Consider the following 13,423-nt stretch of genomic DNA (forward strand, 5'->3'; position numbering starts at 1 on the left):
AAATTCTATGGGATGTCCTTTCTAGTTAATGTAGTTAATTTATTTTTCTTAATGTCAGGAGAATTATTTCCAAGGTAAAAAGGGAACGTAAGGAGTGGCTGCTATCTGTCATAACACAGGAAAACATCTTTAGTCTTCTATTACCGTAGCACTTTTAACGAAGACCTCCTGTTGCACTGATACAATCACATGCTGTGATACTTCATAATGAACGCTGTTGCCTCAGACATGCTTCGAAATATCTAAGTCACCAATCAGCCTTCAAATAGCATTTTTTAAATATGAAATGCTTTGCTCACCTTGTGGCAGTAATGTACAGCAGAGACTATTTGTCGAAAGAAGTGTCTTGTCTCTCTTTCGCTCAATCGTCGCCTCTCACTGATGTAATCATACAACTCTCCTTTGCTTGCATACTCCATGATGATCACAATCTTATCTTTATTTTCAAACACTGCACAGGATTAAAGAAAAGAAAAAAACAAAACAGGGTTGACTCCATATGTTTGAAAACTGACACTTTAAAGAGTGAAGACGACTCAGGAGGACTGAACCCAGTGGTGAACTGCATCACCACTGCCTGAAGTGAGGTACTACCAACTCCCACTGCAAAAAGCAAGTTCCAAAGCTATTTTTTTCCAAAGGAAGATTACAACACTTCAGACCAAGAGAAGGAAGCCTTCAGTTTCACAAAGCTACATGAAAGAAGCTCTTTGCCTCTATAATATGGGGTCACAGGGCAGCAAAGTCAACTTGATCCTGATGAGGTGAAGTGGGCACTTGTGCCAGTGACACCTGAATACTAACCCCCGCTCCAACAGGGACTGCCTCTTACCAGTAGTCCTCTTGAGGCCAGAGGAGAGAAGGAAACAGGAGCTCTCACATAATTTGGAAAAGTTTAACAGAAGGCAGAACAAACTCTGTCTTCAATGACTGCTCGATACAGGATGGTCATTTGGCTTACAGTGACTGCTGGCTGGCATTTACCTACTATCAAAATCCAAGTGAACTTCTGTCTTCTTCCAACCCAATGTGTCTTCTTCCAACCCAATTCTACACAAAAGCACGGTGGGCATGCACACATGAGCTAGGAGTGTCTATAACATCTCCAAAGCTGTACAGCTCTTGTCAGTATGGTTCTGCACCCCATTTCATGTATTCAATTCATCCTCAAGCTTCACTTATCTCCTGCCTCCATCACATGTCCTGTTGCATGCTGTAGATACATCCTTTTCTGGTAGCAATGTGCAACTCCCACGTAAGCAGTGCTAGGAACATCTACCTAATACACATCACAATTTGACTGCTCTTTGGGGCTGAGGGAACTCTGTGCCACATGCTGTCAAGGACTTCAGTGGGAGTTGCAGATAAGTAAACATTTAATCTAGTAAAGTACACTGTGAGTAGTCCTGATTTGCCATAATGCCCTGGCTGCTAAATGTTTTTTTTCCTTTCTGCCACTCAAAATCCACTGTAACCCACTGGAAACTGCCTGCATCTCCCATAGATAACCACTGTTTGTATTAAAACATGGTGATTTGCCTTTTCTTTTTATCTGTGGCAGCAGCCCACTGAGGCTAGGTCACGCTGGCAGAAAGCATCTGCAAATTAATGAAGTTACAGGGGTTATTACAAACGGATGCTAGTTTTGACCAACCCAATTGCAATGATGCCTTCCTATATCTCTTTAACAGAGCTCAGTCAGTAGCCCATAGTGGTTTCTTTCAAAACAAAAACAAAACCAAAAAACTCAAAACACAACTTCAGCTTTTGCTGTGAAATGTGAAGCTCCCTCTCTCAACCCACAGATATTTGCTGCTCTTAGGCTTTGTCTCATGTCCTCTCACACCTTGTCACTCAACTCTACAAGCCAAAGCCTCTGCAGTTCCCTCTAACACCCCTGAACCTCAGCCAAACAGCTCTGATAAAAGGGAGAGCAAACAGCCAGATAAAATTGGCTGCTTACTCATCTGCTGGCCTCACTGTACCCCGAAGCAGGGGCTCCTGCCAGTGATTACATCCTCATTAGCAATAAACTTCAGAAACTGGAAGAGCTGTCTCTGGATGGATTATACTTACAGTATCCTCTCCAAAAATGACAGACTGATATTGTCTGGGAAAAGCTGAACATGCTCTGTGTCATACAGGGAAGTGCTGGGATGTGTTACCAGTAAAGCACTAATGCACACATTCATTTCTCCAGGCTTGGAAAGGCTTGTGAGATACAGAGTTGTTTAGGAAGGCAAAAAGAAATCATTTCAATAAGCTGAGACAAATCACTAAAAATGTTCTTATTTAAGAGATTTGATTAAAAACAAAACAAAACAATCCCAAAACAATAAATCCCCCACTCCTCCCAAAAAACAAGCTGATTAGAGTTAGAGGTTATTATATTGTGCATATATAGGTGAAGTCGCCACATGGCACCACCGATCTCAGAGGGACATTGGCCTCACCAGAGGGGCATAGACGGAAGCAAAGTGGCCCTCAGCTCTTCCTGCCCCACTCTCCTGTCCACCAATGTCCTACCAGGTGGTTCAGCACTGATGATGACTGTAACAGCCGTAACAGCCCTGATGCAACGGAGCATTCCATCAGCCTGTGTATTTACTAGAGTTTTGCCTTCACCACTCAGCCATTAGAGCTTTTAAAAATCACCTTTACATTCTGAAATTTTAACCACCAAAATCTAATTTTTTGGGACCGAAATTTGCCATATTAATACAAGTCCTGAATTAGACATATTTTCCTGCATTTCTAGAAAAACAAAGTAGAAAGCATTTGGAGGAATGTGCACTTAAAGGCACTTTCCATTTCAAATTTTCTCTTATGCCCTCTAGAAAAATAAGGCAATACCTTAACATTTAATTTAGGAAAGCATAAATCACTGTTTCAAATTTTGAATTTTTGTCACAAAACCACACTAGAATCAATGAGAATAGAGGCATCTCAGTGATTCGTATTCAGGTTTCGGCTCATACTCAGGACAAATCAGCACATTCTCTTTCATTATGAGGGAGCGTTGTGAGGAGAACATTACCCTTGGACTTAGATGACACTACAGATGCCTCCTCAGCATTATCATAGCTGAATGCTTATAGAATTAAACAGCAATTTTTCTCCTCAACAAGGAGTGGCAGTGAGAGGTATTTCTTTACAACTGTTATCATTTCAGTTCAGAGCACCTTTACTGTTATCAGCTGAATCTCATGAGAGGGCACACAGCTATATTTCCATAGAGAAGGAACGGATCAGCAAACAAAAACATCTTAAATGAGAGCTGACACAGAAGGAGGAGGAGGGAGTGGAAAGGCAGGAGGATTTATGTCTATACACACACAATCTTAAAGAGGAATTCAGTGGTCAAATCTATTGACACATGACAATGTGGTATTCTGGTAAGTCTCAGACCATCAGCCATGGGCTGATTTTCACAGTAGTGGTAAGGATAGCAGGCAGGCTTCATAAAGACATTTCTGAATTTTTCTTCTGTGCACAGTATGTAGTTTTATAAACATAAGCTCCAAGAAAGCACTGTGGCCAATGGCTAGGGAAAGAGAGGAGGGCATTAATTAAAGGCTGGATTGACTTACTGCAAATAATAATGAGGTAATAAATATATTGCTCTGTTAACACCTGGGCTGTAACCTGCAGGCTGATGATGGACAGATTGCTTCTGTATAGCTTCTGGAACTGCTTGGTTCACTCTTTGTTTTTGTTGAGAATGATTTATTACCTGCCATCCTACTGTATATTCATTTCAAAACTCACCCCCGCCTAGAAGTGTGCCTGAACCCTGGCTGCAGCTACTCTCAACATGCTAGCAAGGCCTTGGCAGGATGCAACACCCTGGGAACATCCCCACAGCTCACTACTGATAGACATCTGTGTCCTACAAGCCTGCTCCTCAGCCTTGACCAAGGTCAAGGGAAGGAGGAAGGTTATGTTTAAGAAAGGTGTGGCTGCTCTTGCTTCTTTCAAACCATGGATATTCTGTAAACAAACTGCCAAATAAGATAGTGGGGAAATGTCAGTATCAACACCCAGACGCGTTAGCGGGAGAGATGATCCGTCAACCACAAATCAAGAGATAGAGGTTGCTTAGATACAAGGCATGAGATCTACATGTTAGAGGAGACAGCAGTATGAGAAATGTCTGCTACAAGCTGTGTGTCACTTAATTCTGAGCCATTGTGTTTATTCAACCACTCTGCAAGCTGAGTTACTCTAAGAGTACTGCAGCAAGATCGTGGTGTGGCAGGAGGGCTGCTGCACTACCTCAGCCATAGTGGTCAAGTGGTGCTGGGCAGCAGTTGTTAAATGACAGTATTCCTTTGCAGACAGAGCCTGCAGGATGAAGGACTGACTTTTGAGATGGCTACACTTCTACCTGGCCACAGAGAAGGAGGAAAGGGACATCAGGAACAAGGGAGCAGGAATGTGATGTGCCACAGGGTGCAAGCAACAACATGATTGCATCCCCAGGAGATGAAAAAGGGTGCTGTGTTAATGTACTAAGACATGGGTTGTGGCAATGCAGAGAAATGGCATTTTCCAGTGGGCTACAAGCTTGTTTGGGCTTGGTCTGCTCACAGGAGCCTTGGCAGAGGCTAAGAGCAGCACTCCACCCAAACGGCAAAGGGTGCTTAAAATGCAATGGTCAAAGAAAGATTTCTTACAACTTTTCTTTAAACTCTCCTCTTAACTCTGTTTTGGTTGTTTATTTATTTTTAATAAAGAATAACAGAAAGAAGGTTCAATACTTCTAGGCTGATAATTGAAACCAAATCTGCTGGCTGCAGAGCTCACCGAAGAATAAAAATGCGAAACTGGGAAAGAACTTCACTTCTCACTACCAAAGACATATCTGAGACAAAGTACATTTTGTAACATCAACAATCTGTCTCTTTCACAGGCTGTTCTACTATAGCAATAATTCTTGAATATAATCTCTCCACTTATTTATATTTAGAGGCCGTAAAATGATGAACTCAGCTTCTATCTACAGCTTTCCATTTCCCAAATACCACTGGTTGCGTAGGGACCTCTTGCTGATCTGAGCTCTTCATTTCTTTACAACCCTACTGCTACACCCTTCCCTTTAGCTACGCCGAAGTCACCTCCACTGAAACTCCATGGGACTCCATTTGACACTGGATGAACACACTTACTATCCCTCTTAAATGCTAAGATGGACTTCACCCTAAAAGTGTTGGAAGCCCACATAGGCACGGTTTTGCAAATATCAGTCAGAAAGCTTTAACAGTATATTGTACACCTTTCTATTAGGACAGATGTCTTTGGACATATTTAGTACCAAACTCAACAAAAGCAAAAACAAAGCAGAAGGCTGTTGCCCTTCCTCCAAGCTTATGGGACACTAAAGTCAGAGCAAGTGCCGAGGGGGGTGGATTTCTTTTTTCCCCCCTTAATGGACTACCTCCTTGTGTGCTGATTCCATTTGGTTTACATGTAACCCTGGGGTAAAGATTTTAGTTTGTTAGTTTAAGAGGGGCAGCCAATCTCTTCGTGCTGGAACCATTTGAATTCTCCTCATGCCTTTGCTCTCTATCAGAGCAATCTCCTAAATTAGTTCCAGTATGTTGACATTCCTTCCATCTGGTGTCTTTCCATTCAGCGGTATTTTTATTACTCTCCTAACAGCCGCAGACAGAAGTACCTTTCCACTGCTACAAAATGCTCTTTTATTAAAGGTCAGCCAAATCAAAAGAACAAGCGGGTTTGTTTTTAATTTTGGAGATGCAGACTAGAATAACCTTTTCATTCAGAAAAGTCATGTACGACCCAATTACCTCGCTTGTGTAATAAGGCTCAAATTATTCTTCACAAAGACATGTGAGTACCGAGAAATGGGGTTTACCCTGGAAATTCAGCCCGATGTGTCTCTCTGTGTTCTTGACTGCTTTGAAAGCTTTACATCCCCTTGGTGTATTTTTTATTTTGAGCTTTTTACTGTTATTATTATTACATAACTTTTTTTTTTTTTAAAACACAGTGTACAGCAGACATGAAAATATCCAAAGTCTAATGCAGAAAAACATTTATAGGCATATGCTTAATTATAATTGAAGATAGCATGACATAAAGTACATGCTTTAAAGCTAAGCTTATGTTAAGTTGTTTTCCTGAGTTATGGCCTTATTCAGCCAAATTGCATCTCTTTTTGAATTAGAGGAATGTATTTAAGATCCTGCAATAATCATATTAAATCAGACAGTATGTTAGAATTTACTCCCCAGTGAGGAGATTAAATCAGAACACAAACCATTATCTTTACTGAGGTTGCTTCTCAGACATTGGGAAATGCAGATTTTGATGGTCTACTCTTTAAAAAGGAAGGAAAATGAGAGTTGCTAATTTGGCCACAATAACCTTTTACACTAATTGTCTTTTGTATCAGTAAAGAACATGAGAGCTAATTCCTCTCTTTTTTTAATTACGATTACAAACTGCTGAGGAACTTCAGGCAAGCAAATATTTACATTGCAGTGGGTGGACTGTGTAAATGGAAAGACAGAAATAAATTTTATCCTTGCTTGCAATCATTTTGACATCTGAATTGAGCCTGCCAGTGCTCTCATCCATTTGAGTTCATGTCATGTCACACAAAGTGTTGTTTAGGCTATCACCCTGAATGACAGGAAATTCATAAAGGTGGAGTATGGTAACTAAAGAGTTACGTTTGTTTATACTTGTTTCATTAGTATTGCCAGACTCCTGAAATACTACTTTATGTTCTTGGATGTTATCAACTGAAAACAATAGAAATAAAGGACTCAAAGGTCAAAAGCCTACATAATTAGAGGAAATCAATTAGAAACGCAGTTCAATAGTGTCACTTCTGAAGTACCTTCTCTTGGCTAAACTAAAGGAAAAAAAAAAGCACCATCCCAGCCTTCCAACCTTCATTCTCTCTGGTTTAACACCTAGTCATCCTCGTGATGTTCTAAGGGACTTTTTCAGGTGCTTGGTACAGAGAAGGGATAAAGTAATTAGGCACCAAAGCCTGCTTTGCTTATGTCTGAAAAATGGGAGCTAGCAGAGGCTGGGACAGAGACTAGAATTGCCTCACCAGCCCTGCCAGCCTGAAACACGTAACACTGTTCTGCCCACAAACAACAGTGGTACCAACACCAATGGTGTGAGTTGCCATCTCTGTCCCCAGCAGTCGATGGCAGGGGCTACTTGCTTGAGCTGGCACTGCTGCGGGGAATGCAGTTAACCAGCAATGGCTTGTGTCCATGCACCTTGCTGCCTGCCACCTTTTTTGGCAAGGGAGGAGACAGTGACCCAACTGACACAAGTAGTCCTGCCTTGGAGACGGACCTACACGGGCCTGAAACACTCAGCACACGTTTGCTTTTTGTTGCATGAAATCTGGCACAAAGTGTGAGATTGAACATGTGTTTGGCAAGTAAGATGAGTATCCTGGAATACTATGCCACCACTGTTACACATGGTCAGATTTTCTTTTGTTGCCTTTGTGATATGAAAGTACAGAAGAGATGAACCAGCCTCCTGATAACCAAAGCATGCAACTTAGTGCAAGTCATTGCGGACTGGCAGATACGTGACAGAGATTCTTTTTCTTAAGAGTATCAAAAGTGCAACCTAAAAAAAGAGTAAAAAGTCCCTCTTACATGGGAAATCCTGGAATTTTTTGTGCCTTGATGTTGTAAAGGGTCCATCTCTGTTCTAAGCATCCTGGCCCAAATCCAGCAAAGCACTTCAGTGCATGCTTTCCTTCAGTTACTCATTCACGTTAATGCCATTGTGCTCCAGGGGCACTAAACTGTCACCCTAATATTTATTCATTCTTCAGGGAACATTTTCATTAAAACTATTTCCACAAACATGTTAGCTAATAATCTGATTATTTTTAAGTACATTTTGCAAATGGGCTGACTTTTCTATATGGTTATGCTGACCAAGGACAACTCTTCAGGCACAGAAACACACAGGCACTGTATTTCACACTACAAAGACTCAAGAGCTCACTCCCGAATGTATCAAGTATAACTGCACTCTCATGATTGGTCCAACACATGTTTAAATGTTTGCAGAATCAGGCCTGATGCTCTTTTTCCTGGTTTAACTTGTATAAAGTATTGCCAGATGAAATAGATTTTGCACTCAGGCTACCCCTGGAAAAATATGTTAGCTCTCAAAGGCTTTATTATCAAATCCTGGAGTTTTCAAGGCAAAAAAGAAACAGGGCAGAGGAAGGGTAGGGGGTGGGGGAAAGACAGACAGATGGACAGAGGCATTATTCTATAAATTTAAATTTATGTGCTGAAATCAGAACACTGCTGGCAAAGCCAGCTCCATTTATCCAGTTCCTTTCAAGGAGTTTAAAGTCACTTGAAAGAGCACTTCCCTTGCAGCCGCGCTCGACAGATTGCCAATTACAGCCCTGCTGAGAGGATGGAATTTCTTTGGACTCACAACTATACGTCTGCCCTCGCACTAACAGGCAAGGTACGTGCCTTTTGATTAGGTTACAAAAAAATATCTCTACACTGGAAAGCTTTGTTTCCACACATCTGAATTTGCTCAGTATCAAAAAAAAACCCCTCAAAACCCACCAGAAAAAAAGATAAGCTTGTGTTTACATCAAGCTGACAAATTCAGAGGTTAATTGCTTTTAAGCAGGCAGGTCAAAAGGATACCTAAACAAGGATCCCTACTTAAGGAAAACACATGTTTGTAAATGCAATACAAAGAGCTTTCAAAGATATTACGGGGAGATAAAGCACTGTCCATGCTAGGTAGATATGTGCAATCTGGCACTTACGGAAAGCACTGTCAGATGTGCAGTGGCAGTCTGAAAACCTACAGTAAAAATTAATGAGGGAAGAGAAAAATATCTGTGGAGTGGTTTCAGTTTAAAAATTAAGAATCCAATCTAAATTAGTCAGCTAGACTCCATCTGTAGCCAAAAGGAGCCTTCTCTGTGCCGTTTATCCCACCTCTCTGAAAAAAAAATCTCCCAAAAGGGAGCAAACCACTCTGTGTAGATGATGGTCTCTCTTGACTAGAGAGGGAAACTAGACTTCTAGTGGGCACCAACTGCTGGATGGACACCAAATGTTGGATGGCTTAAACTTGGTGAGATTAAGCCTATCTCATAGGATTTAATAACTAGTAATGTTCTGTCACAGAACAGCAATATTATCACTTTTTATACACCACTCAAGAGGAATAGCCATGTGTTTAAACTCCAACTTCAAGAGGAATCAAATATTTCAGTCCTAGATGTAGTACTCCCTTAGCTTCTCTACAAGTACTCTTCAGCTTAAAATGAAGCACATGCTTAAGGACTTCTGAGCTCACATCCTTATCTCTGGGCACTACATAACTGCTCCTCTGGATACAGCTGCATAATCACAAGTCTTCCCAGTGTTACAGTATCTAAGTTATAGCATTGGTTGCTGAAGGCCAAATAATGCCTCTGACTGCTTGGAAAGGCTGGGTGAGCTGTATAGCTGCTATAGTTCTGCTCTATGTAACTCCTCCCAATGGACTGCAGTCCAACCAAGAAGCTGACTTCCACTGCCCACCCCTCCAGGCCAGCAATTAAATAGATGAAGCCAAGAAAGGCTGTCCGCTTTCTAGAAAAAGAAAGAAACAGATCAGTAACAGAATGTAAAACTTCCAAGAAATGAGAGAGAAAACCACTTCCAGGTTTGTCACCACAAAGTGCTTGCTGCTGATTGAAGGGCCACAGAGGAACACACCATCGCCTGCCGTAGGCACTCATCCTCCCACAGACAGGATGGACCCTCCATTGTGGAGCTTGACTGGCTCTGCTGCAGAAACACTGCTCCTCCCTCCACAGGGCCAGGGGGGAAAAGTTTTGCTCCCATGGGATTGTATTGTCTGCTTCTAAAAATGCTGTAATCTTTTTAACTTTTACAAATGGTTTATCTCAGTAAAAACTATTTAAAGTAAGGATGAGAAGGGCAATTGGTCAAAGGACTGCAGCATGCTTAATCCTTTTTCTTTCTGAGTTCCTGTGCACATTTGAAATAACTTTTGTTCCATTTGCAACCCACATGCTGACACAGCATCCCTCCCCTTTTCTGTTCCCAGATCCTGTTATGAGTTTATTCAATAAAAAGACAGATATTCATCTCTTTTCAAGTACAAGAACATGCTTTTGAATAACTCAATATGCGATACTGTAACAGTATGCCAAGCCAGCCCTTGTTTTAATCAGTCGTATCAACTCTTAAGAGTTGAGCTGCCATATACATATCATCACCTTGCTCATTTACCTCATGGGTATGTAAATATGTAGGGCTAAATTCAGGCTGCCTGTTCTGCACACAGGGGAGGAGGTGATCCCTGGGAACAAAGCTACTTGACCTGGGTTCCTCCAAACCTCTGGAATCCACCCCCCTGGTCCATCACATGGCCACCCTCCTTGCAGCAACAGGTCTCTTCCACATAGCATGCAACCAGCCTTAACATCCCAGATAGAGTTGGGATGGGAAAGGAGGGAGGGAGGGAAGGAAGGAAGGAAGGAAGGAAGGACAGATTTTACTAGAGTGACACTCTATAAACAAATAAATATCCAAATCAGCAAGGAATGCCCCTGGCTTCCTGCTCCTTGCTGTAGGACCAGGGAGCAGCTCTCAGAGGTAGGAATTAGCAGGCTTCCCAACTGTGTCCCAAGAAGAGACAACTTAGACGGGGAAGACAGGAACAATAAACCAGCGACCAGACCAACAGGAAAGCATGCAGAGGTGAATAGGAAGTGGATGCTGGGATTCAGGGAAAAAGTAGCAATGACAGAACCAGTAAGACTAACTCATAGGTAAGGGAGGACCAATGGCTTAAAGCAGATAAGACTGGTCTTGTTCAGTCCAGGGAAAATCAAGCACATAAGCACAGATTTAGGGGCTGGGGACATAAACAGACATCAGGCTGCTGGGAGAATGAGGGTGAAACCAAACTGAATTGTCCAATGGGTACAAGGAGATGAGGTGATACATGCAACAATTTCCCTCCTGACATGGATAATGTACTTAACTCACACATTAAGAAGCTCCTCCAGTCAAAGGGCAATGCACCTGTGAAACACTGGTGATTCAGAGGGAAGGTAGTGCTCAAAACCGTCTCTTTAGTAAGAGATGAGTTACACTAGAAGTAGGGGTTGGTTCGGTGCATGATCTCAAGAAACATGAACATCAAGTCTGCAAGAACGTAGCAGAGCAGTCAGGGAGGAGAATCGCATTCACTAACCTTCATAGATGGTGATGATATGAGGGTGGCTGAGGGATGACATGATCTCAATCTCCCGTCTGATGTGAACCATATCTTGCTCATCCTTAATTTTGTCCTTACGAATGGATTTTATTGCAACCTATAAATTCAGGAAATCAAGCATTATTCTTGGAACTGAACAGATGCATATAATCCATTAAGGGGAGTTCAAAAAATAAATACAGATGTTAGAAGTTGGCAGAGCATGGAATGACCAAAACAAAGCTTTCAAATACAAACTGCCATGCCCCAGTTCCTTCATTTTACAGGAATAAATACAATATCATTACAGCAAAGGGTGACATGAAGTCTTAGGGTCCTCAGGTCTTAGGACTTCACTGAGGGGTAATGCAGCATCTTTTGAGAGGATGTCTGTGTTAGCCTAAGTCCTCTCCATCTGAGGCAAATGGAAAAGCTCTCAAAAGACTTTGATGGGAAGTGCACTTGCTTAGACACGATTGCAGCTGACAATTTCAAACAGAAGCTTTGGAGACAATTTCTCTCAAATAAGGCTGAGATCTCCGATGGAGCAGAGGCAGGGAATCCACTCTGACTATGACTAATTTATATTTGTCCATGTTAATATGTTTATATTTGTCCATGGGCTGCTCCATGGTTCTGTAAAGCAGGCAAATTGCTCAGGAGTTATGACTTACTTAAAAAGCAGAAGAAATTAATCTTTGAAATTTACATCTAAACTCGTCCTCATGTAAACCCAAGGCTTTCAGGTCCTACACAGCACTTATGCAATCACTGCAAAACCATATCCTTCCTGCATCCTTCCTCAATCAGAAACCTTTTTTTCAAGCACATGGTGTGACTGAGTATCTTTCCAAAAGGCAGGGTGGGAACATAGGAAGTGATAGCTGAACTTGCAATACAAATCCAAATTGTAACAGCTCTTGTGAGTGTGTGTATGTGTGTTGCCTGTGAAAAAAAAAAGAAAAAGGCTTATCTGAACAACACTGTAAATAATTGCAGAGGTCAGCTTATGCCCTATGAGAAATGCAGAAGCCAACAATGGAGAGAAGCTGGTGGGAGAGGGAAGGTGAGGGCATTGTGCATACTGAATGGCAGCATGGCCTTTATTATACTCAATATTTACCCTGCTTTATTTTTGTAAGCCAGAGTTCAAGGAATAAATTACCAGCAAGTTTAAAATCAACAATACATCTTTGAAAAACCTCACCGACCTGCTGAGATGACCACCCTTTTATGGGTAAACAAAACTTCTGTCATTCTATGCAGCCAACTACTGAGGACCTCCCCTGGGAAAACATTTGTAAATCTGTGATTTAAGTGATTTTCCTAGTTCCTTCAGAAAAAAAAAAACCCAACAATTTCACTGCCTACTTCAGTAATTGCAAGTGGCACAACCAGTATTGTTTTCATTATATGATGTAGCACTGAGGATATTGAAGAAAGAAAGGGAAAACTTACAATATTATAAAATTGAAATGTACATAAACAGGAGCTAGTCTAAAGGATCAAGTTTCTTACAAAGTCTTCAACTCTGAAAAGCCAACATTGTTCAGAAAAGCATTAAGCACATGCCTCGTCCCCTCAAATTCCCAAAGATTTCAGCACATGCTTAAAATTAAGCTCATGCTCACGAGCCACGCTACTTTGGGGCAGCAGAACAAAAAGCAGAACTCAAGCGACAAACAAATTTGCATGATAAAACCAGAACAATTATTTTCTTCTTCTTGACTCAAGACATTTGAGTTTGAGATTTTTAAAAGTAATGACTAGAAATGTGGCGCATATTTCTACAGAAGGTAGTGTAACAGATTTTAACTGAACGAGTGATCAAGATAATCTCCAAATAATTTCAGAGGTGGAAAATGCAACTAACACTAAAGATGAGGTTGGACTTTTTCCCCCTTCCCGTGTTTGCTCTGGGACAGGCTGCAAATGCAAATATACCCTGTATACAAGAAGGATGTGGGTGGCTCTTGGAGCACCATGTGCATTCCTGTAAGAAATAAATATAGACATGGGTGAAAACACATTTTTTATTAAAAGTCAGCCTTGTACTTGGCTCTGACGAAGAATTTAAGAAGGGTTTCATTGTCAAATATACAACGGGGAGCAAATTCTTCACCATTCGTGGCTGGTAAAGTAATAATGGCACCCC

General features: G+C 41.4%; 1 protein-coding gene across 1 annotated transcript in view; it reads right to left on the minus strand.

Moving 5' to 3' along the window:
- The window catches only part of NUAK1 (NUAK family kinase 1), a 50,032-nt gene that overhangs the window by 13,775 nt on the left and 22,834 nt on the right, over positions 1 to 13,423 (minus strand). Inside the window, exons 2-3 of the mRNA XM_010196252.2 lie at positions 11,266 to 11,386; positions 300 to 451 (exon numbers count right to left, since the gene is read on the minus strand). Of these exons, the coding sequence (XP_010194554.2) occupies positions 300 to 451; positions 11,266 to 11,386 (273 nt within the window). The remainder of the gene's footprint in view (positions 1 to 299; positions 452 to 11,265; positions 11,387 to 13,423) is intronic.

Source organism: Colius striatus, chromosome 1 (genome assembly GCF_028858725.1).
Source record: "Colius striatus isolate bColStr4 chromosome 1, bColStr4.1.hap1, whole genome shotgun sequence".
Lineage (NCBI taxonomy): Eukaryota > Metazoa > Chordata > Aves > Coliiformes > Coliidae > Colius > Colius striatus.